The 26,469-nt window shown below is 35.6% G+C and overlaps 1 protein-coding gene across 2 annotated transcripts in view; it reads left to right on the top strand.

Annotated features, from left to right (window-relative positions):
- DYNC2H1 (dynein cytoplasmic 2 heavy chain 1) overlaps positions 1–26,469 on the top strand; it is a 380,690-nt gene that overhangs the window by 326,688 nt on the left and 27,533 nt on the right. For both annotated transcript variants that reach the window (XM_059068297.2, XM_067038564.1), the window contains one exon: positions 19,450–19,559. In XM_059068297.2, the coding sequence (XP_058924280.1) occupies positions 19,450–19,559 (110 nt within the window). The remainder of the gene's footprint in view (positions 1–19,449; positions 19,560–26,469) is intronic.

Genomic DNA, 26,469 nt, shown 5'->3' with positions numbered 1-26,469 from the left:
ATCTTATATTAATGATTTTGTCAAGCTTTTTTTTAACCTCCACAAATTTAAAACCTCAATGAAAAATTGTTCCTAAATAAATATTCCTTTTAATGTCTATTGTTTTGAAATTATAAAAGTGAGAAAATAAATATTTGATGTATCTAATATTTTTCTGTATTTTTAAAAATTGCTTATGCCTGGATTGAAGATGATTTATATTTGATCTTTTTGTAAATGATATTAGGGCCTTGTTTCTCCTTGAGAAAATTCAAGATGGCAAAGCTAATATTTCATTGTTACTTCATTCTCACAAGATAGAAATTATTCCCAACTAGAACCTCCCCTTGAAGGACTCATGTTAAATAAAACTAAATAATGTACAATTAAATTTTGTTCTTAATAATAGTTTTATTTAGTGTTGCAAATGCAAGTATGTCAAACAATTTTACAAAGGTCTGAATTTCAAGATAACCAAATATGTATATTATTCTTCATATTAGTTAAATTTTTATTAGTATTTCTTGTCTAAAATGCTTCCAACATTTTTCCTTACACTTATCTAGCTATTGTAGTCTCTCAATACCTGTAATAATTATCAATTTCTCTATATATTGAACTCTAGAGTTCTTAATTTTCTTATATAAAATTATCAGTTTTCACAATTATTTTTAAAACTTTATTGTTGCAATAATAAACTCTCATTTATAGTTTAGAGCAAGAGAATTTCAACCTATAGAACACATGAGGGGTTATTTTCACTCCAAGTGGCATGTAAAATGCCCATTTATATGTGTTAGTAAATAATTTAATATTTTAAATAAATCTAAATGTCATACCTTGGCATTTGTAACACTGTTACACTTATTAGCTAGGGTAGTAACATCTGTGCTTATACACATATTTATATTATTCATTTCTGGGAATGTCAGGACATTTTTAAAGTAAGCATCTATTTATTGGGGCTACCAGAAGGTGAAGGCAAATAGTAGATCTTGATGAAATATTAAAGCCAAACTGAACTTTATATCTAATAAATATCTGGATGCTGTAGAGAAAATTGATGTAGATTAAAGGAGTTAGAAAGTGAGTGGGTTGAAAAGGGTGACACTTCAGCATGACTGGTCAGGTAAGGCCACTTAGGAGGTGAGGATGCTGTAGAGAAAATTGATGTAGATTAAAGGAGTTAGAAAGTGAGTGGGTTGAAAAGGGTGACACTTCAGCATGACTGGTCAGGTAAGGCCACTTAGGAGGTGATATTTAAACAGAGAGTTGAATTAAGTAAGAAAGCAAATCATGAACATATCTGAGGGAAAAACAGATGTAGGCAGGGAACAGGCTAACTAGTTAAGAGGTTATTGCAGTAATCCAAGTGATAATATGGTGGTGTTATTGATTAGGGTGGTGTATGTGGAAATGAAGAAGTGCTAAGATTTTTATATCAGACCTGTGAATTTGGCTGTGGGACATGGGAGAGAGATGTAAAATATAATTTCGAGGTTTTGGCCTGAGCAATCAATTGAATTTCTCACTGAGCTGAAGGATTCTGGTGACAGAGATTTCTCAGGGAAGAGGAAGGTGGTCTTGCAAATTTAGAATTCTGATTTGGACATGTTTAGATAACTGTTAAACATCATGGTGGAAATGTCAGAAAACTAAGTGACAGGAAACAGGTAGGAAGGAGTAGGAGATACAATGTTGGGAATCATAAGCATAAAAAGCTGGTCTTTAAAGCTATAGGATTGACCCAAGTAATGGTCCTGAGTACACCCCAATATTGGGAAGCCCAGGAAAGGAGGAGGAGTCAATGATGGATGCCAAGAAGTTATAGTCAGGAAGACAGAAGAAAGACTGGGAGACTGTAGTGATTGAGAAGCCAAGAGAAGAAAGTGTTTTAAGAAGGTCAAAGTGTTTTAAAAAGGTCAAATACTATAGATGAAATTAGACAACTTTTTTTTTAGGGAATTTTGTTATGAAGTGGCACAGATAAATATCAATAAGATAAAAGCTGGTGAGAAGAAGGACCAAAAGAGAGTATTTTTTGGTTTGGTTTGCTTTTTAGTGGGAAATATTTCACTATATCTGTATCCAATAAAGGAGGAAATATAATAGTGCAAGAAGAAAGGAAACAATTTGAGGAGTAAAATTCTTGGAAAGACAAGAGAAAATAGGTCCCTGTGCATATGTGAAGGATTGTTCTTAAATAAGAACTCGGAGTAATCATAAATTATAAATTATACTTGATTGTTAGGAGGGAACCTATAAATAGGGTGGACTATATAAATTCCTGGTTTGCCACACTAAAAATTAAGTGCTGTGCAAAAGATATTCCTAATAACCTTGTTTCTCATGGTAGTTCAGGTTCTGCTTGAACCCTGTGAGGGTTTTACCCATGCAACTTAACTCATTCCTGTCTTTGGAAAAGCCAGGGGAAACAATCAAGAAAAAACATAGATAATCAAATTTTAGTTTCCAAAATTTTCTGCACAAGGGTATAAAAGAAAGCCATAAGATTTTATTGAAAAATAACACTTCTTGTGTCAAATATTAAGCCTAGAAACCCTGATTTATGGTTTCTGTTTCTTCAAATTAAAAAATACCACAGGTTTAGCTAGACGGCCCAGTATTCTAAAAGATAGATATATTAAGGGTAGAGGAAGAGTAAAGATTTCCCTTTTTAAAGGTAAGATAAGGTTTATTCTGTTTCTAATGAGATAGGACCATGTCTATTAAGTCAACGAAGTTTAAAAAGCTAGCAAAATCATTTCATTCGAGACTACTGTAGAGGTCAGTTTCACTCAGACGTGTGTACAGCTTGAGTTTTTTTTTAAGTCAACTATACATGTGAGGGACCATTAACAGTACCCAACTAGAAAGTGGTTCAGATTTTAAGAATTAGACCAGTTGACTTCAATTTATAGAGTTAGAAGAAGTAAGCCTTCTAAATATCTATCATGCTCTTACCAAATTCATATTAGAAGTTAGTTTGTCCCTGAATATTTATTCATTACCAAACCACATGACCTGACATTGCTCTTCTTAAAAGGTTTATTACAGCTAAGTTTTTTTTAATTGAAATATAGGTGACGTACAATATTATGTTATCTTCAGGTATTATATACTTGCATACATAATGAAACGATCAGCATGATACGTCTAGTAACCACCTGTCCCCATACAAAGTGATTATAGTATTATTGACCATATATTCCTTATGCTGTATGTTGCAGCCAGGTCACTTATTTATTATATAACTGGATGGTGGTACCTGTTAATCCCATTCACCTGTTTTACCCACTACTGCATCCCCTGCCCTTCTGGCAACCATCTATTTGTTCTCTGTATCTATGACTCTGTTTTTGTTTGGGTTTGTTTATTTGTTTGTTTTGCTTTATAGATTCCACATGTGAGATAATGTGGTATTTGTCTTTCTCCACCTGACATATTCCACTTCGCATAATGCCCTCTAAATCCATCCATATTGCAAATGGCAAGATTTCATTTTTTACAGCTGAGTAATAGTCCGTTTTCTCTATATACCACATCTTTACCCATTCATCTGTTGATGGACACTTAGGTTGCTTCTATATCTTGACTATATTGTATGTAATGCTGCAGTGAACATTGGAATACATATATCTCTTTGAATTAGCATTTTTGTTTCCTTTAGGTAAATTCCCAGAAGTGGAATTGCTGGATCATGTGGCAGTTCTATTTTTAATTTTCTGCGGAAGCTCCATGCTGTTTCCATAATGGCTGTACCAAGTTATAATCCCATCCACAGTGCACGAGGGTTCCCTTTTTTTTCTAGTCCTCATCAACACTTGTTATTTGTTGTCTCTTTAATGATAGCTATTATTACAGGTATGAGGTGGTATCTCATTGTGAGTTGGTTTTGTTTTGTTTTGTTTTGTTTTCTTTCTCGTTTTTACAAACCCTTGTGTCGAGGGCTGACTTCCAATAGATTGCAGTGAGGGAGCTGCTCTGCTGCATGCGAAACCCCAACCCAGAAGCAGGTCGTCTACAAATGGTTTAGCACCAGGTTCCCCACGAACGTGTGGTGCGTGACGGGCAAGGGGGCGGCCACCTTTCCAGCCGCACCCCGTGTCCCAGGACTAAGGGCTCTCCGCACCGGACCCCAGTCCTGACGCACGGCAGGGCGCACTGTGCCGCACTCCAGGGGACGTGGGTGGTGGCCTGCTGGCGGGGACGGTGGGGGACCGGCTATCCCAGGCCAACCAAGGCTCCTGTGGCGCTGCTGTATCATTCTGCCTGGGCAGGATTATGACTTAGAGGCATTCAATCATAATCCCACAGATGGTAGCTTCACCCCATTGGCTCCTCAGCCAAGCACATACACCAAATGTCTGAACCTGCGGTTCTTCTCGTACTGAGCAGGATTACCATGGCAACAACACATCATCAGTAGGGTAAAACTAACCTGTCTCATGACCGTCTAAACCCAGCTCACATTCCCTATCATTGTGAGTTTTTGATTTGCATTTCCCTGATGATTAGGAATGTTGAGCATCTTTTCATATGTCTGTTGGCCATCCATATATCTTCTTTGGAAAAATGTCTGTTCAGATCCTCTGCCTTTTTTTGTTTTTAACATCTTTATTGGAGTATAACTTTTACAATGGTGTGTTAGTTTCTGCTTTACAACCAAGTGAATCAGTTATACATATACATATGTTCCCATATCTCTTCCCTCTTGCGTCTCCCCTCTGCCTTTTATTAAATAATTTTTTTATGTTGAGTTGTATGAGTTCTTTGTATATTTTGGATATTAACCCCATATCAGATATATCATTTGCAAATGTTTTCTTTCATTCTGTAGGCTGCCTTTTGGTTTTGCTGATAGTTTCCTTCACAGTGGAAAAGCTTTTTAGTTTGATATAGTGCCATTTATTTATTTTTGTTTTTGTTTTCCCTGGCTTGAAGAGACAGATCCAAAAAACACTGCTAAGACTGATATCAAAGAGCATACTGCCTATGTATTATTCTAGAAGTTTTGTGAGTTCAGGCCTTTCATTTAAGTCTTTAATGCATTTTGAGTTTATTTTTGTAGGTGGTGTGAGAAAGTAGTCCAGTTTGATTCTTTTGCATGTAGCTGTCCAATTATCGAAGAGGCTGTCTTTTCCCCATTGTATATTTTTGCCTCCTTTGTCATAAATTAATTAACCATGTAAGTGTGGGTGCATTTCTGGATTTTCTATTCTGTTCCATTGAGTTATATGTCTGGTTTTGTGCCAGTACCATACTGTTTTGATTACTGTAGCTTTGTAGTATGGTTTGAAATCAGGGCACGTGATAATTCCAGCTTTATTCTTTCTCAAGATTGCTTTGGGTATTCAGGGTCTTCTGTGTTTCCATACAGATTTTCAAATTATTTGTTCTAGTTCTGTGAAAAATGCCATTGGTATTTTGATAGGGTTTGCATTGAATCTGAAGATTCCCTTGGGTTATATGATCATTTTAACAATATTAATTCTTCCAATCCATGAGCATGATATTTGTTTTCCTTTGTTTGTGTCATCTTCAATTTTGTTCATAAGTGTCTTAGTTTTCCAAGTACAAGTCTTTTACCGCCTTAGTTAGATTTATTCCTAGGTATTTTATTCTTTTTTATGTAATTGTAAATGGGATTGCTTTCTTAGTTTCTCTTTCTGATACTTTAAGTGTACAGAAACGCAACAGATTCCTGTATATTAATTTTGTATCCTGCAACTTGACTGAATTCATTGATAACTTCTGCTAGTTTTTTGGTGGTATTATCAGGTGTTATTAGCATATTCTATATATAATATCATGTCATCTGCAAACAGTGACAGTTCTACTTCTTCTTTTCCAACTTGGATTCCTTTTATTTCTCTTTCTTGTCTGATTGCTGTTTCTAGGACTTTCAATACTATATTGAATAAAAGAAAGTGGGCATCCTTGTCTTGTCTCTGATCTTAGAGGAAATGCTTTCAGCTTTTCACCAGTGAGTATGTTGTTAGCTGTGGGCTTGTCATATATGGCATTTAATATGTTGAGGTAGATTCCTTCTGTGCCCACTTTGTTGAGAGTTTTTATCACAAGTGGATGTTGAATTTTGTCAAAAGCTTTTAGTTCATCCATTGAGATCATCATATTGTTTTTATTCTTAATTCATTAATGTGGTGTATTACATTGATTGATTTGCAGATGTTGACAAATTCTTGCATCCCTGGGATAAATCCCACTTGATCATGGTGTATGATCCTTTTAATTTATTGTTGGATTTGGCTTCCTAAGATTTTGTTGAGGATTTTTGCATCTATGTTCATTAGTGATATTGATTTATAATTTTCTTTTTGTGGTTATCTTTGTCTGATTTTTTGTATCAGAGTGATTCTCACCTTGTGATGAGTTCAGAAGTGTTCTTTCCTCTGCAATGTTTTGGAATAGTTTGAGAAGGATAGGTGTTAACTCTTCTTGATATGTTCATTAGAATTTACCTGTGAAGCCATCTGGTTCTGGAGTTTGTTTTTTCGAGATGTTTTAAATCACCCATTCCATTTCATTACTGGAAATTGGTCTGTTCATATTTTCTGTTTCTTCCTGGTTCAGTCTTGGGAGATTGTATATTCCAGGAATTTGTGCATTTCTTCTAGCTTCATTTTATTGGCATATAATTGTTCGTGGTAATCTCTTATGATCCTTTGTATTTCTGTGGTGTCAGTTGTAACTTATCTTTTTTCACTTCTGATTTTATTGATTACATCCTCTCTCTTTTTCCTTTATGAGTTGGGCTAAAGATTTATCAATCTTGTTTATCTTTTCAAAGAACTAGCTCTTAGTTTCATTCATCTTTTCTGGTTTTATTTTTTTTTAAGTCTCTATTTCGTGTATTTCTGCTCTGATATTTGTGATGTCTTTTCTTCTACAAACTTTAGGTTTTGTTTGTCCTTCTTTTTCTAGTTCCTTTAGGTGTAAGGTTAGATTGTTTATTTGAGATTTTCTTGTTTCCTGGGGTAGGCTTGTATTGCTATAAACTTTCCTCTCTTAGAACTGCTTTTTCTGTGTCCCATAGATTTTGGATTTCCATTTTTATTTGCCTCCCGGCATTTTTGATTTCTTCTTTGATTTCTTCAGTGAAATTATTTAGTAGCATATTGTTTGGCCTACACATGTTTGTGTTTTTTGCAGTTATTTTATTATTATTATTATTATTGTAGTTGCTTTCTGGGCTCATACCATTCTGGTTAGAAATGATACTTGGTATTATTTCAGTCTTCCTTGATTTACTGAGATTTGTTTTGTGTCCTAGCAGGTGATCCATCCTGGAGAATGTTCCATGTGCAGTTGGAAATATTATGTATTCTGTTGCTTTTGGATGGAATGTTCTATATATATATATGTATGTGTGTGTGTATATATATATATATATATATATATATATATATATATATATATATATATATATATATAGTGCAATCTGGTCTAATGTATTTAAGGCTAGCGTGTCCTTATTGATTTTCTGTCTGGATTATATGTCCATTGATGTAATTAGGGTGTCAAAGTCCCCTATTATTATTGTATTACTGTCTATTTCTCCCATTACCTTTGTTAATATTTGGTTTATGTATGTAGGTGCTCCTGTGTTTGGCACATATATATTTACAATGTTATGTCTTTTTGTTGGATTGATCCCTTGATAATTAGGCACTGTCCTTCTTTGTCTCTTGTTACAGTCTTCTTGTTTTAAAGTCTATTTTGTTATAAGATTTGCTACCCTAGCTTTCTTTTTGTTTCCATATTCACTGAATACCCTTTACCATCCCCATACTTTTAGTGTGTGTGATTTTTAGATCTGAAGTGAGTCTCTTGTAAGTAAGTCTCTTTCAATTTATATTTAATGTAATTATTGATAGGTGTATACTTATTGCTGTTCATTGTTTCCTGTTTATTTTTGTATTTCTTTTTGGTTCCTTTCTTCTTATTTTACTCTCTTCCCTTGTGATTTGATGACTATCTTCAGTGTTATGTTTGGATTCCTTTCTCTTTTTTGTATGTGTACCTATTATAGATTTTTGGTTTGTCATTACCATGAGGTTTATACATAAAAACATATATGACTATTTTAAGTTGATGATCTTTAAGTTCGAGCACATTCTAACAACCTTGCATTTTTACTCCCCCCTCCATGTTTAATTTTTTTTTTTTTTTTTTTTGCGGGCCTCTCACTGTTGTGGCCTCTCCCGTTGCAGAGCACAGGCTCTGGACGTGCAGGCTCAGCAGCCACGGCTCATGGGCCCAGCAGCTCTGCGGCATGCGGGATGGGATCCTCCCAGACTGGGGCACGAACCCGTGTCCCCTGCATCGGCAGGCAAACTCTCAACCACTGTGCCACCAGGGAAGCCCCATGTTTAATATTTTTGAATTCATATTTTACATCTTTTCTGTGTATGTCCCTGTACTACTTCCTGTGGATATGGATAATTTTACTACTTTTGTCTCTTAACCTTCCTGCTAGCTTTATAAATGGTGGATATAATACCTTTACTCCATGTTTGCCTTTACCAAAGAGATTTTTCCTTTCATAATTTTATATTTCTAGTTGTGGTCTTTTCTTCCCTGCTTAGAGAAGTCCCTTTAATATTTCTTGTAACACTGGGTTAGTGATGCCTGAACTATTTTAGCTTATGCTTGTCTGTAAAACTCTTTAATCTGTCCTTCTAATGAATGATAGCTTTGTCAGATAGAGTATTCTTGGTTGTAGGTTTTATTCTTTCATCAGTTTGAATGTATCATGCCAATTCCTTTTGGCCTGCAAAGTTTCTGCTGAAAAGTCAACTGATAGTCTTATGGGGGCTCCTTGTTGCATAACTAGCTGCTTTTCTGTTGCTGCTTTTAAAATTCTCTCTTTATCTTTAATTTTTGCCATTTTAATTGTCATGATTTTGGGTGTGGATATCTTTGGCTTCATCTTTTTTGTGACTCTCTGTCCTTGCTGGACCTGGATGTCTTTTTCCTTTGCCAGGTTAGGGAAATTTTCAGCTATTATTTTTTCAAATAAGTTCTCTGTACCTTTCTCTCTCTCTTCTACTTTTGGGACCCTTGTAATGTGAATGTTTGTACACTTGATGTTGTCTCAGAGGTCTCTTAATTTACCCTCATTTTTTTTAATTTCTTTTTTTTTCTGTTCATATTGTGTGATTTTGACTGCTGTCTCACAGTTTACTGATCTGTTTCTATGTATCAATTTATCTACTGTTGACTCCTAGCTTATTTTTTTATTTCAGTTATTGTATTCTTCACCTCTGTTTGATTTTTTTTTAATATTTTCTAACTCTTTGTTAAACTTCTTAATGTGTTCTTCCATTCTTCTCCATTTGTTGAGCATCTTTATGATCATTACATTGAATCCTTTCTCAGATTTCTTATTTCCACATCCTTTAGTTCTTTTTCTGAGGTTTTGTCTTGTTCCTTCATTTGGAACATATTCCTCTGTCTCCTCATTTTACCTGATTCTCTGTGCTTATTTCTATGTGTAAGGTATGTTATATACATTTCCTGATCTTGTAGACGTGGCCTTATGTAGGAGATGTTCTGTGGGGTCTAGCAACAGACACCTCTCTGGTCATCAGAGCTAGATGCTCTAGGTGTGCCCCCTATGTGGGCTGCCTGGGCCCTTCTGTTGTAACAGTAACAGGACCAGTTACTGTGGGCACACTGGTATGCATGGTTGGCCCTGGCCTGGTTGACTGCCAAGTCCTATCTCAAACTGTGGCTGCCAGTGTGTTGTGAGTAGGACATGGCCCCTGCACAGGTGACTACACTGCCCAGTGGGTCCTGGGACTGCTGCCAGCCACTGGTGACATGCAATCTTATGGCACTAATAGGTGGGAGAGAGAACTCCAAAGTGAAGCTTGCCAGCACCAGTGTCCCATGGTAGAAAGGGCACCCAAAAATGGTGCTGCCAGTGTCTGTGTACCCAGGGGGTATCCCACTTACCTCCTGCCTCTCCAGGAGACTCTCCAAGATCAGCAAGCGGGTTCAACCCAGGCTCTTTTCTAATTACTGCCTCTATGCTGGAGCTTAGATTGTGTGGGATTTTGCATGTGCCCTCTAAGAGCAGAGTCATGTTTCCTATAATCCTCCAGCTCTTCCATACATAAGCCGTGCTGGCATTGAAAGGCAGATGTTTGTGGGCTCATATTCCTGGTGCAGGACCCATAGACTGAAAAGCCCAATATGGGACTTGGACCCCTCACTCCTTTGGCAGACCTCTGCAGTTATGATTATCTTCACAGTTATGGATCATCTACATGGTGATGTGGGTCTTGACTAAACTACATCTATGACCTTCCTACCTGTCTCATTGTGGTTCCTTCTTTATACCTTTAGTTGTGGAAAATCTTTTCTGCTAGTCTTCAGGTCATTCTCATAGATAGTTGTTCTATAAAGAGTTATAATATTGATGTTCCCATGGGAGGAGTTGAGCTCAGTGTCTTCATAGTCTGCTGTCTTGGCTCTAGGGATATAGCTAAGTTTTGTTAAGCAATGAGAAATATATAACATGCTTTCAGTTTTATAAGCACCTAGGGTTGCTACTAAGGTTTAGTTTCTTTTTTTTTTTTTTTTTTTTTTTTGTAGTACGCAGGCCTCTCACTGTTGTGGCCTCTCCCGCTGCAGAGCGCAGGCTCCGGACGCGCAGGCTCAGCGGCCATGGCTCACGGGCGCAGCCACTCCACGGCATGTGGGATCTTCCCGGACCGGGGCACAAACCTGCATCCCCTGCATCGGCAGGTGGACTCCCAACCACTGTGCCACCAGGGAAGCCCCTAGGTTTAGTTTTTTTTGTGTATCTCAATTATTTGGGTAAGGTTTTTTTGGTTTGTTCAATCTCTGTTTTGTTAATTCAAGATTTGTTTTTGATTGTTGATATTTTTGCCAGATATTTTTGACAATCCAGAAATAACCTACAAGGTAGAACCCAAAATACTGCGAATTTTTTGTTTTCATGTTTTATACTATTTGCAATTGCCTGATAATTACTGAGAGAATAAATCTTAGCCTTTTAATATACAAGAGGCAGAATTATAAAGAATGCCTAACAAGTAACAGGTCTCTTGTAGAAAAATCTTTCAGAAATGTTGTTCTCTTTTATCCCTGTTGAGACAGGTTGTGTTCACTATGCCGAGGGTTCAAACAGGAAGAAAATATTAATTTCATGTAGAAGAATTAGGATATTAAGTTTAAAGAAATAGTAAAGCAAAGCAGGGAGCTTACTACATTATCTATAGTGGTTTCCACTGGAATGAATATGGATGTTCATGTTGTGTACATATTTTTTCACAATGCCATTTTACAATATCAAGTTCTGTTTGTAAATTAGTGTGTGGAGAAATTTCTTATTCTAATTAATACTGTTTCTAAAAAGATACCTTACAGGACAATATTATCTCATTTCCCTATGGCTCCCGATCTACTGCTAATTCTGGCATTCCATTGTACAAGATGGTTATCAATTTCATGGGGATCTTTAGAATGAATAAAGGTTAAATTACCATAAAACAGGTCTCATTTCCAAACTTGATTTCTTTGCCTTAACAGGGGAAATGTAAATGGTTAAGAAATCTTATCCAGTCTGCAAGGGAATCGCATCCACTTTGGGAGAGGTTAAGGCAAAGAGAGATTTCTTATGATTTAGGTAGCTTTCAGCATATCTCTAGATCAGTAGGAGATGAGAATAGCCAAGAACATTAGAATTTCTTTATAAGCTTATAATGTTGAAGCCCCTCTCAAAGGCCAACACTTACTTCTTTTTTTCTAAAGTTGTTTTGTTGAAATAAATTGCCTAAAAACATGAAAATGGGGAAATGAAAATTTAGTTTCTTAGACAATTTATTTTGAAACACCCTCAGAAAAGAAACACAATGAAGTCTTCTAGAATATTTTTAACCAATTCCATGTGAAAAAAAATACAGCTGTTGACTTACCTTGATCATAGATACTTTCTTTTTTAATTCCTATTAATAACATATAGAGATCTAGATATAAAGGTAAAATATGTAAAAAAAAAAATTAAGGTGTTAGAATTAGGGAAGACATCTTTGATATGGTGGTATTTGACAGGGACCTGAAGAAGTTGAGGGAATTGCCTTGCAGATAGATACCTGCTAGAAGAGAGTTTCAGGCAGAGGGAATGGCAAGTACCCTGAGGCAGAAGATTTTTTTGAGAAAGGGAAGCCAGCGTGACTGAAGGAGAGTAAATAAGGAAAATGTGGTCAGAGAAGTAAAAGGTTAGAATGATGTGGTTGGGGGAGAGAGGTTAGAATTGTGGTAGGGGCAGACAGTGAACGCCTTGTATGCTATTGTGACATTGACTTCTGTGAGTGAGATACATGTGATAAATATTATGTTATGTTCATGATATTATGTTACTAAAATGTGATAATTATTATTATTAAAGCCAGCATTTTACTCATTGAATTGTATTTTGCTCAGCCTAAACCCTAAAATTTTCTTTTACAATATATAGCTATTTATAAGCTCATTTCCTCCCTAAATAATTTTAAAATAAATCATTAAGTAGTATCTTTACATTGATATATATTTTCAAAGCTACCAACTGAAATGCAAAAATTGTCAAACTGCTTATAAAAATATCCAACCAGGGGTTTCCCTGGTGGCGCAGTGGTTGAGTGTCTGCCTGCCGATGCAGGGGACACGGGTTCGTGTCCCAGTCTGGGAAGATCCCACGTGCTGCGGAGCGGCTGGGCAATTAAGTAACTTAATTGATATTTACAGAACATTATGTTCAACAACAGCAGAGTACACATTCTTTTCAAGTGCACACAGAATTATACCAAGGTGGATCCATAGATAGATCAAACTTGTATCAATAATCTAAAAGGATTTACAATAAAATGAAGTTAGAAATTAATAACAAAAAGATTTGAGGAAATTTAAAATACCAGGAAGTTTTTTTAAATACCTACTTTTAAATAACCTATGGTACAAAGAGTATATCAAAAAGAAAATTAAGAATTAATTTAGCTGAATAAAAATCAAAACACATAAAATTCTGAGATACCTTGGAAAATTAAAGTCAATGTTAATGGTTAGCAGAACATTAATGGATGGAATCTTAACTGCAGTGTATTTAACACACTTTTAAAAAGCAGTTCTCTAAAGTTGATAGGCAAGGTAAATTTATTAATGGAGTACATGAGGCAAGAAATTATTTTTTTAGGGATCATATAGTCAAAATGATTAGATCTCCAGAAAACTCATCCAAATCAATCTTGTTCTCTTGAACTCCAGATTTTACATTTCAGTCTCAAAAGTCTACTTAAAGATGACTTGAAACTGAGACTCAAAAGACTAAACTTGGAGAGCTTACTTAATTTATTTTTTCTCCCATGCTTATATGACTAGTAAACCTAATGCACAAGATTTGAAAAATGATGATATAGACCCAGGTTTGAATTTAGGAAAAATTTAGATTCAAGGAATGGCAAACATCTAGTAGTACACCTTCTGTTTTTTGAAGTTGGTACAACAAATCTTTCCTAGGAAGAAAGATCTTATTTGTCTTTAATTACTAATTCTGAAGTTTTATTTCCAATATAATTCCTGATAATCTACCTTGTAGATGAGCTGCAGTTTATTACTATCTATTAATCCAATGAATTGAGAAACTTATTATATCCAGACTTGTCAACATACTAATAGCTTTTAATGTTTTGTTTACTCCAGTCAATGACTGGAGGCCCTTAATTTCATTCTGGATAAGTTAGATTTTAATTCTGGATGAATATGTTCACAGATTCTTAAATCTCTAAACTTATACTAAATAATTTTGAAGAAAAGATGAAGGAACTTAAAAGATGGCATATTGAGAAGAATGACTGTCTGAATTATTTGTTATTTGCCTTAAACCCTTTTTTGAAGGAACACAGTTCATTAAAACAAAATAAAATGGCATCAGTTTATTAATGTATTTCATCTTATACTAAATAATTGCTATAAAATGTGAATGAAGTTAGTCATTAATAGGTTATAGGTCAGACCCAACTGAAATAAGTTGATAATGGCTTTCATCAATATTTTTTCTATGTATTCAAGTAATTTTTACATAATCAGGTTAATACTATGTGTATATTTTTACATTCTGATAAATACATTAAGTAATAAACATTTTCCATTGTCATTAAATATTCTTCAAATACCAGTTTTTATTGTTATGTAATATTTTATTATATTGATGTATCATAATTTAATTAGCTAATTTCTATTATTCTATTATATATTATTATAGAATTTCTATTATTATTATGCTTCTGGTTTCTTAATATTACAAATAATTTTAAATGAGCAAGCCATAATAATCTCTTGATTACTTTCCTAATTTACATCACAAGAAAAGGAATTACTGAGTAAAATGGCTTGCATATTTACAAAGCTTTGGCACATTTCATCAAATTGCTTTATAAAAATATTGTGTCCAAAAAAAAAATATTGTGTCCAAAATTGTGTCCATGCATGTTGTACACTTACAACATTTGAGCATTATCATTTCTCATTCTAGTATTCTGAAGGACTAAAACCATGTATTAATTTTTAAATTTACATAACTATTAAGGATGATCCTATCTTTATGTTTCCATAAGCATGTAAACAGTCCACAATTATGTTAATGTTATTAATTCATTTTCATATTTGTGGGAAATATTTTTGCAAATTTAGTTTTAATGGCTTTTACATTTATTTATGATATTTTGGTAAATACAAATTTTTTTATAATCTAACATATATTTTCTTTTTTAAAAAAGGTCTACCATTCTAATCAGACATAATCTTTTTTCCCTTGACTTGGTTTTCTCTTTTTCAACATTATTTCAACTCTGAATGCTAATTAGAGTAATTTTAGACTGTATGTGAATTAAAGTTTAGACTCTTTTCCCCAAAAGAGTGAATAATTTTCCCCCAGCACCATTTATTGAACATCTTTTTCATTCCCCAGTGATCTATGATGCCACCTTTATGATATATTAAGTTCTTGTATTTTTGTTTCAGTATGATGAGATTGAAGCTCATTTTCTTCTCTGTGTCTAGATATATGATGTATTTCATAAATGTGTGTGAACACTTGAAAGGAAATATTATTTTCTCTGTGGGATATAACCTATACAATTGGATTTACTCCAATCATTTGATTTAATTATTTCTGTTTTTATGCTTTGCGGCCCTTTAAGTTTTGTAGAAGGTTTTTTTTTTTATTATATCCATTTAATTTTGTTACAAAAATCATTTAGGTTTAATTCTGTATTTAACTGATTTAACTGACTTCTACATCCTTAAAAATCTTAGTTTTGAGTAATATATAAAACAGTTTGGGGCTTCCCTGGTGGCGCAGTGGTTGAGAATCTGCCTGTCGATGCAGGGAACACGGGTTCGTGCCCCGGTCCGGGAAGATCCCACATCCCGCGGAGCCTGCGCGTCCGGAGCCTGTGCTCCGCAACGGGAGAGGCCACAACAGTGAGAGGCCCGCATACTGCAAAAAAAAAAAAAAAAAAAGAGTTTGAGGGGCTTCCCTGGTGGCACAGTGGTTGAGAGTCCGCCTGCCAATGCAGGGGACACGGGTTCATGCCCCAGTCCAGGAGGATCCCACATGCCACGGAGAAGCTGGGCCTGTGAGCCATGGCCACTGAGCCTGTGCATCCGGGGCCTGTGCTCCACAACAGGAGAGGCCACAGCAGTGAGAGGCCCGCGTACCACACACACACAAAAAAAGAGTTTGAGAACACTTTTGAATAACGTTTAGAAGAAAAAAGATGCAGAGGTATGATTTATATATTTTCTGAACTCTGGCCTAAAAAATGATACTTATATTCACAAGTGAACGGTAAGTTAGCTAGATGTTAAATTTTTGAGAGAACAGCCTTTTCCTTCAAAACTCTATATATATGGGTCCATATAGGAGTAGATCACTCCTGAGACATGATTTATTTCTTATATAATTTTCCCCTTAATACCTTTCAACCACAGTGATTTATGCATGTTTGATCTCCCCTAACTAGGTGGTAAGCTCTTTGCCTTCAGCAAGTGCTTCTGAATGAGTGAATGAATGCCATTTCTGTTCATGTGTTCTGTTTCATCACTAATCTTTTTAAAATAAAATTTTGCAATATTTTTAAACTGTCCATGTCACCTGAGAAAAATCATTTTCTGTGTTATAGTAAGGAAACTATATTCGATGATCTCTATGGTTCATTCTAGTTTAGAAGTTTTACTGCCTATGAATCTAAGTGTGTGTTTATAGTATTTAAGAAATTACCCAACCCATTAAGTTATTCAATTCTATTAGGTATTTATTTGCTTACTTCTATGATTACATTTATTATATAACATTTGAAGAATTATAGCTATATAGTTGCATAATTATAGGAGAGACATGCGCCTTATGTTCAGTCTCAAACCTAGTCCTTTAAAAAGAGCATGGCCTGTAACCAGGAGTGGAGTAAAGAAGAAACATTTCCTGAAAAATAACTGCCAGTGATATGCCTACAGCTTTGTTGAGAGCTCAATCTATATATGAGCATTACTGCTCATAAAGATCATGTTAATTGTCTTTATTTCTATTCTTATAAATGAGTATAAACATCATTTTTTTTTAAAAAAGACATTTTTAAGAGCAATTTTAGGTTTACGACAAAATTGAGAGGAAGGTACAGAGGTTTCCTATATACTCCCTGCTCCAACACATGCATAGCCTCCTGCATTATTAACATCACTCATCAAAACTGTACATTTTTACCAAGGATGAATCTGTTGACACATCATAATCACCCACATCCATAATTTACCTTAGGGTTCACTCTTGGTGCTTGTTATAATGGTATAATAACCCACATTCTGTGGATTTGGACAAATGTATAATGACATATACCCATTATTATAATAACACAGAGTATTTTCACTGTCCTAAAAATCCTCTGCTCTACCTATTCAACTTTCCCTCCTCCCTTATCCCTGGAAACCACTGATCTTTTTACTATCTCCATAGTTTGGCCTTTTCTAGAACATCGTATAGTTGGAATCATATAGTATGTAGCTTTCCAGAATGACTTCTTTCACTTAGTAGTATGCATTTAACTTTCCTCCATGTCTTTTCATGGCTTGATAGCTCATTTATTTTTAATGCTGAATAATATTCCATTGTCACAGTGTACCACAGTTTATTTATCCATTCACCTACTGAAGGCTATATCTTGGTTGCTTCCAAGTTTGGGCAATAAAGCTTCTGTAAACATCCATGAGCAGATTTAATGTAGTTTTTAAAAATTAAAAAAATGTGCTTATTGGTTCTTTATTTTGAAATTTACTGTTTAATGATATTATATACATTAAAAGAATATTTGTTATTTAAACTTTATCTTATCAAATATACCTTTGCTTTATTCTACCTTTAAGCTTAATAGACTAACAGGTTATTTTTACTATAGACTAATAAAAACATTTTTACTAAAGAGGCTTTTTCTCCTTGACTAATTATGTTAATTCAGACTTTAATGAAGTTTAACTCTGATTGTTATCCACACTCTAATTTTTAATTAATTTGAACATATGCACATCCATAGTTGTCAACAACTCTTATAGAGTTTTTGAATTCAAAATTATGTTAAGGACTTTTTGAAATAATAGTATAATTTGATATATTTACAGTTATTTTAAAAATAAATAAGTATTTACAATAAAAATGGGTCATGTAAGCATAATTTGTTGACTGTGTTTAGGTAATGAAAACAGGAGGCAGATATAAAAATATTTCACAAGGAGTAAACAATATTTGCTATGCATAATTTTAAATTATTTAATTGAAAATAGATACTCTGTGGGGTATTATTTAAAGGATAATATCCAAGAAGAAATAATTATACTTTGTTAAAGAGATCTTTAACAAATATCTGTTAAACAAATCTGTTAAAGTCTTTTCTACTTTTAAAATCAACATATTATCAATTGCTAGGAAGGACATAGGGACATTTTTTGCTACAAACTGTAGGGTAGGATTACTAGTCAAATGCATTAACATATTAATGCAAGCACACTAGCTTTGGAGATATTAATTTCTCCTATTCTAGACCTGGCTGACAGATATAAATTCTTTGATGGATAACAGGGTGTTATAGTACATGAAACACAGCCTTTCTACATAATCATAAATTAAATAAATAATTTTTCCTAGACTTTATAAATCATGCAAAATGAATTACTGAGTAGATGAGAATTCTGAAAGTTTTTAATAGCCATTACTGTGGTACCATCTCTGTGTAACAGCTGAAGAAACAGACTGATTCAGAAATTGTCAGTAAGCAATCTCTTAAGGCACATTAGTACCTGCAGAAATATTACAGAAAAACAAATCACCTGAGTTTATTATTATCTTGCTCCAACACTAACTATGTAACCTTGGGCAAGACCCTTAACCTCACCATGCCTTCATTTTCTGATTGTAAAATGGGGATATTAACACCAACTTTAGGACTGTAGTAAGCATAAAATTGGTTAATACATGGAAAGCATATAGTAAGTTTTGCTGAAGGCTTTGTTGTTTTTGTTATTTGTTCCAAATGGCAATTTTTTATTATGCTTATTAAACATACTTAATGATGATGTATCTTTCTCCAAATGGAGTATAAATTGGTTTACAGAATGGCAGATAAGCAGGAAAGACTATTAAAAAACACATTTTTACAAAAAAAATTATTTTTTCCTGGTCATTACCCTCCACTATAATGCTTGATTTAGTAAGGTGGCAAATTTACTGTTAATTCTGGAACCCAAGTTCAGTTTGCCTTGCCAAGAATTGGCAGCCTTGGTAACTCTAGTAGTAGACCTAGATGCTCAATATCCCCTGAGCACACTTTGAGGGGTAAGTCATCACTAGGAGAAGTGCTAGCCCAAATCTAAACGCCATATATGAGATTAAATGTCATGTTTTAGACTCTTTTTTTTTTTTGAGTAGATCTCTATTAACAAAAGGTTGTGCAAAGATACGTTTTTGTGATAGATGGATATTATATCAAAAAACTATAGCAGATTTTATAATGTACAGTGGAAATTTTTTTTTTTTTTTTTTGCGGTACACAGGCCTCTCACTACTGTGGCCTCTCCCACTGTGGAGCATAGGCTCCGGATGTGCAGGCTCAGCGGCCATTACTCACAGGCCCAGCCGCTCCGCGGCATGTGGGATCCTCCCGCACCGGGGCACGAACCCGTGTCCCCTGCATCAGCAGGCGGACTCTCAACCACTGCGCCACCAAGGAAGCCCGAAAAAAAAATATTTTTCCTAGACATCATTTCAAAGCATTTGGAAACTGTATAACTTCCTCATTGAAAATGACTTCTGCATAATTCTTCTTTAATAGATGTCTTTATCTTTCAAGTTTGCAAAGTTTTTAAATGTGTGTTCCTGTATCTCCCTCCTCCTAGAACTGGGTAGAAAGAGCTGAAAAACAGACTCTTCTCTCCAATACACTTGACCTATCAGAACTCTTCCACCCAGACACATTTCTCAATGCGCTTCGCCAGGAAACTGCAAGGTAAATAGAATGAAAGACTTATTTGTCTGAGAGTGTAATTATATTTTGATTTGTTCACTTCTGATCACATTCCCTTGATTGTCAAGAAATAAATTTATTGTTGAATCCGGATAGTTGTGTTATTTCTTAACACTTGACTTTTAATAACAGTAAACTTTTAGTTTAGAGAACAGTGCTTTAAAATATGATATGCTTTTTATTAGAATTGAAAAAGGCAAACTTTTAATTTTTAAAATTTTGGTCATTTATTTATCCAGACCTATTGTGTCCAATATGGTAGGCAGAAGTCAAATGATGCTATTTAAATTTAAATGATTTATTCCTGATCTTAGTGGAAATGGTTTCAGTTAAAAAAAAAAGAATGATGTTGGCTGAGGGTTTGTCATATATGGCCTGTATTATGTTAACGTAAGTTCGTCTATGCCTACTTTCTGGAGAGACTTTATCATCAATTGGTGTTGAATTTTGTCAAAAGCTTTTTCTGCATCTGTTGAGATGATCGTATGGTTTTTCTCCTTCAGTTTGTTAATATGGTGTATCACATTGATTGATTTGCGTATATTGAAGAATCCTTGCATTCCTGGGATAAACCCCACTTGATCATGGTGTATGATCCTTTTAATGTGCTGCTGGATTCTGTTTGCTAGTATTTTGGTGAGGATTTTTACATCTGTGTTTACCAGTGTTATTGACCTGTAGTTTTCTTTTTTTGTGACATCTTTGTCTGGTTTTGGTATCAGGGTGATGGTGGCCTCATAGAATGAGATTAGGAGTGTTCCTCTCTTTGCTATATTTTGGAAGAGTTTGAGAAGGATAGTATTCACTTGTAAAGCCATCTGGTCCTGGTCTTTTCTTTGTTGGAAGATTTTTAATCACAGTTTGTTGGAAGATTTTTAACACAGTTTCAATTTCAGTGCTTGTGATTGGTCCATTTATATTTTCTATTTCTTTCTGGTTCAGTCTCAGAATGTTGTGCTTTTTGAAGAATTTGTCCATTTCTTCCAGCTGTACATTTTATTTGCATATAGTTGCTTGTAATAATCTCTCATGATCCTTTGTATTTCTGCAGTGTCAGTTGTTACTTCTTTTTCATTTCTAATTCTATTGATGTGAGTCTTTTCCCTTTTTTTCTTGATGGGTCTGGCTAATGGTTTATCAATTTTGTTTATCTTCTCGAAGAACAAGCTTTTAGTTGTATTGATCTTTGCTATCATTTCCTTCACTGTTTACACATGACATGATACTATAAACAGAGAATCCTAAAGATGCTACCAGAAAACTACTACAGCTAATCAATGAATTTGGTAAAGTAGCAGGATACAAAATTAGTGCACAGGAATCTGTTGCATTCCTATACACTAATGATGAAAAATCTGAAAGAGAAATTAAGGAAACACTCCCATTTACCACTGCAACAGCCAGAATAAAATATCTAGGAATAAACCTATGTAGGGAGACAAAAGACCTGTATGCAGAAAACTATAAGACACTGATGAAAGAAATTAAAGATGATACAGATGGAGAGATATACCATATACTTGAATTGGAAGAATCAACATTGTGAAAATGACTATACCACCCAAAGCAATCTACAGATTCAATGCAATTCCTATCAAACTACCAAAGGCATTTTTCACAGAACTAGAACAAAAAAATTCACAATTAGTATGGAAGCACAAAAGACCCTGAATAGTCAAAGCAATCTTGAGAAAGAAAAACAGAGCTGGAGGAATCAGCCTCCCTGACCTCAGACTATACTACAAAGCTACAGTAATCAAGACAGTATGGTACTGACACAAAAACAGACATATAGATCAATGGAACAGGATAGAAAGCCCAGAGATAAACCCATGAACATATGGTCACCTTATCTTTGATAAAGGAGGCAAGAATATACAGTGGAGAAAAGACAGCCTCTTCAATAAATGGTGCTGGGAAAACTGGACAGGTTCATGTAAAAGTATGAAATTAAAACACTCCCTAACACCATACACAAAAATAAACTCAAAATGTGTTATAACCTAAATGTAAGGCCAGACACTATCAAACTCTTAGGGGAAAACATAGTCAGAACGCTCTATGACATAAATCACAGCAAGATCCTTTTTAACACACCTCCTACACAAGTGGAAATAAAAAACAAAAATAAACAAATGGGACTTAATGAAACTTCAAAGCTTGTGCACATTAAAGGAAACCATAACCAAGACGAAAAGACAACCCTCAAAATGGAAGAAAATATTTGTAAGTGTAGCAACTAACAAAGGATTAATCTCCAAATATACAAGCAACTCATGCAGCTCAATATCACAAAAATAACCCAATCCAAAAATGGGTAGAAGACCTAAATAGTCATTTCTCCAGAGAAGATATACAGATTGCCAACAAACACATGTAAGGATGCTCAACATCACTAATCATTAGGGAAATGCAAATCAAAACTACAGTGAGGTACCGCCTCACACCAGTCAGAATGGCCATCATCAAAAAATCTACAAACAATAAATGCTGGAGAGGGTGTGGAGAAAAGGGAACCCTCTTGCACTGTTGGTGAGAATGTAAATTGATGCAGCCACTATGGAGAACCATACGGAGGTTCCTTAAAAACTAAAAATAGAACTACCATACAACCCAACAATCCCACTACTGGGCATATATCCTGAGTAAACCATAATTCAAAAAGAGTCATGTACCACACTGTTCATTGCAGCTGTATTTACAATAACCAGGACATGGAAGCAACCTAAGTATCCATCAACAGATGAATGGATAAAGAAGATATGGCACATATATACAATGGAATATTACTCAGCCATAAAAAGAGACGAAATTGAGTTGTTTGTAGTAAGGTGGATGGACCTAGAGACTGTCATACAGAATGAAGTAAGTCAGAAAGAGGAAAACAAATACCATATGCTAATGCATATATATGGAATCTAAAAAAAAATAGTTCTGAAGAACCTAGGGGCAGGACTAAAAGTCAGAGATGTAGAGAATGGACTTGAGGACACAGGGATGGGGAAGGGTAAGCTGGAATGAAGTGAAGGAGTGGCATGGACATATATACACTACCAAATTTAAAATAGATAGCTAGTGGGAAGCAGCCGCATTGCACAGGGAGATCAGCTCTGTGCTTTGTGACCACCTAGAGGGGTGGGATAGGGAGGGTGGGAGGGAGATGCAAGAGGTAGGGGATATGGGGATATATGTATACATATAGCTGATTCACTTTGTTATACAGCAGCAACTAACACAACATTGTAACACAATTGTACTCCAATAAAGATGTAAAATAAAAAAATTAAATGATTTAAAGTTGAAATGGATTAAGGAGACTAGATGATTGCATAAGAGGATGTGGATGTGACCCTCATCTTCTCCCCTGAACACATCCAAAATACATCTACAGGAGGAGCATTTCTCACTGAAAACTAACTGTAACTGGTAGAAGTACTCCTTTAAAACCAAGGCTGTAAGAAAAATACGCATGTAATCAGGTAGGAAGGGAAGAAAAGCAATCAAATCAGGACCTGTGCCCCAGACAGGGGACTCAGAGGAAACGGGTGATGTACGGGCAGACCCTAGCCCTGGGGAGTGAGTGAGTCAAGCCACATACTAGGCATCCCAGTCCTGGGGTCCTACATGGAGGAGATAAGCCCTCTCACTGGTTGGACGAACACTGTGACAAATAGAAGGGATGGGAAAATCCTGGGCTTCATTCAAGAGGAGTGTGTGTGCACTGGCTAGCCGCTGGGGCAGGGTGGAGAGACGTCTGCTCTAGTGACTGCTGAGTTTCCCGTGACTGCCTCATCGTACACCCCAGCCTGAGCTAAGCAAAAGCTCTGGCCCCTCTTAGTCCATGCCACAGTATGGCACTGGATCTGGGGTGGCCAGGACCAGGGAAAAGACTTGACTTTGGGATGCAGAGGTGACTTGGTCCCAGGGTGGACCTTGGGAGGGCTGTGGTGGCCATTGTTGGCACTTACTCAAGTGGTGCCCTAGAAGCAGCCCAGAGGGCAGCCGCTGTACACCACAGCTCAACCCACCACCTTGCCCCAATATACACAGAGAAACCGGAGATAGTGATCAGTTGTGAGGGACAAAGAGGTCTTGCCCCCAAGGCAGGGAAGAGAGGTCTGCTCTAGTGGCTGCCTGTTTTCCTCCAACCACCTCATCATGTGCCTCGGCCCAAGCTAAGCAAACGGTTGGGCCCCACTTAGTCCATGCCACAGCACAGCCCTTGATCTGGCGTGGCTGCAACCAGGGAAAAGAGTCAACCATGTCTGTGTCTGAGCAGAACCACAGATGCCTGCACAGACAGCACATTGGACTGCTGTATGCACATGAACCTCACTTGATTCAGCACTCCCCTCCTGGGACAAAATTCCTGGTGTGGGGAGTGGGGAAAACACACACTTAAAGGGAATGGAGCCAGTTCGAGCCTGACACACAGTTCTTCTGCAGCAACATGGGATCAGACCCTATCTCTGGGAGGGCAGTGATGGCTACTAACCAGAGAAGAAGACTTGCCTCACATGCCAGGCCAGCTCTTTCTCCAGTCCCACCACTTGCCAAGGTGATAGCTGCCAGCACACTCTGAGGAAAGACATGACTGGCATCTACATCAAATCCAGCTCTCCCACCAAAGGCATTGAACATATGTAGTCAGCATAGAGACACTCAAACATAAGAACACTCTTTTAAGATGCAATAGGTAACTGTTTCACCTAAATTCATAGAGGCAGAGAAAGTTAAGTGTAAAAAAATGAAAAGGCAGAGGTACTACTCTCAATTGAAAGAGCAAGAGAAAAAATAAATAATGAAAGAGAAATACACAATTTACCAGATAAAGAGTTAGAAGCATTGGTATTGAAAATGTTAATTGAATTAGGAAAAAGAATTGATCTAAAAAATGAACATGTTCTCAAGGAACTAGAAAATATAAAGACCCAGTCAAAACTAAATAATTTAATAACTGAAATAACACATTAGAAGGAATGAACAGCAGACTAAGTGATATAAAGAATGCATAAGTGATCTGGAAGATAGAATAATGGAAATCGATCAGAGCACCAGGGGAAAAAAAAAATTTTTTAAAGCAATCTAAGAAACATGTCTGATAACATTAAGTGTCCCAACTTTCACATTTTAGTGGTTCCAGAAGAAGAGAGAGAGAAGGAGAGCGAAAATGTATTTGATGAAATTGTATCTGAAAACTTCAGAAACCTGAAGAAGGAAATAGATATCTAGGTACAGGAAGTACAGAGGGTCTCAAACAAGATGAACCCAAACAGACCCACACCAAGATATATCATAATTAAAATGGCAGAAGTTAAAAATAGAGAATTCTAAAGGCAGCAAGAGAAAAATAGAGAGTCGTACACAAGGGAATCCCCGTAAGGCTATCAACTGATTTTTCTGCAGAAACATTGCAGGCCAGAAAGGATATATTTAAAATCCTGAAAAGGAAACACCTGCAAGCTATGATACTCTACCCAATAAGATTATCATTTAGAATAGAAAAAGAGAGATAAAGAATTTCTCAGACAAGCAAAAACTAAAAGAATTCATCAATACTAAACCTACCTTAAAAGAACTGTTGAAGGATCTCTAAATGGAAAATAAGTAAGAATCTATAGGAAAGGGAAAATCCCAGTAGGATAGATAAATATATAGTAGATGTTGAAGATCTCTTAAATAAGTCAGTACATAGATTAAAAGACAAAAAGTGTAAAAGCAACTATAACTACAACAAGCAGCTAAGGGATAAACATGAAGATGTAAAATATGACACAAAAAACAAAAATGTCGGGGAGGGTAGTAAAAATGTAGATTTTTTTTTCTTGTTATTAAGAAGATAATTTTTTTTTTTCATCCTAAACAGTTTGATTTTTATTTTATTTTTTTAACATCTTTATTTGAGTATAACTGTTTTACAGTGTGTTAGTTTCTCCTTTACAACAAAGTGAATCAGTTATACATATACATATGTTCCCATAACTCTTCCCTCTTGTGTCACCCTCCCTCCCACCCTCCCTATCCCACCCCTCTAGGTGGTCACAAAGCACAGAGGTGAACTCCCTGTGCTATGCTGCAGCTTCCCACTAGCTATCTAATTTACATTTGGTAGTGTGTGGGATATGGGGAGGGGGAAGGGTAAGCTGTGACGATGTGAGAGAGTGGCAGGGACATATACACACTACCAAAATGTAGATCTTTTAAAATGGTTTGAACTTAAATGACTATCAGTTTAAATCAGATAGATATAATTATGGGTCAATACACATGAACCTAGGATAACCACAAATCAAAAACCTACAATACATAAAAATTAAAAAGAAAGGAACATAAGCATAGTACTAAAGAAAATTGTCAAAGCACTAGAGAAGAAACAGAAGTGAACAGAAAAAGCTACAAAAGCAACCAGAAAACAAGTAATAAAATGGCAATACGTACATACCTATTAATAATTACTTTAAATGTCAATGGACTAATGCTCTAATTAAGTGGCTTATTGGATACAAAAACAAGACCCTTCAATATGCTGCCTATAAGAGACTCACTTTAGGGCTAAAGATACACACAGACTGAAAGAGAACAGGTGCAAAAAAGATATTTCATGCAAACAGAAGCAACAAGAAAGTGGGAGTAGCACAACTGATGTCAGACAAAATAGACGTTAAAACAAAGACTATAACAAAAGACAAAGAAGGGCATTATATAATGATAAAAGGATGAATACAAGAAGAGGATATTACACTCGTTAACATATATGCACCCAATACAGGAGCACCTAAATATATGAAGCAAATACTAACAGATATGATGAGATAACTTGGCAATAATACAATAATAGTAGGGGACTTTAATACCCAACTAACATCAATGGACAGATCAGACAGAAAATCAG

The sequence above is a fragment of the Kogia breviceps genome, chromosome 7, assembly GCF_026419965.1.
Source record: "Kogia breviceps isolate mKogBre1 chromosome 7, mKogBre1 haplotype 1, whole genome shotgun sequence".
NCBI classification, from domain to species: Eukaryota; Metazoa; Chordata; class Mammalia; order Artiodactyla; family Physeteridae; genus Kogia; species Kogia breviceps.
This window is presented reverse-complemented; position numbering and strand designations above follow the sequence as displayed.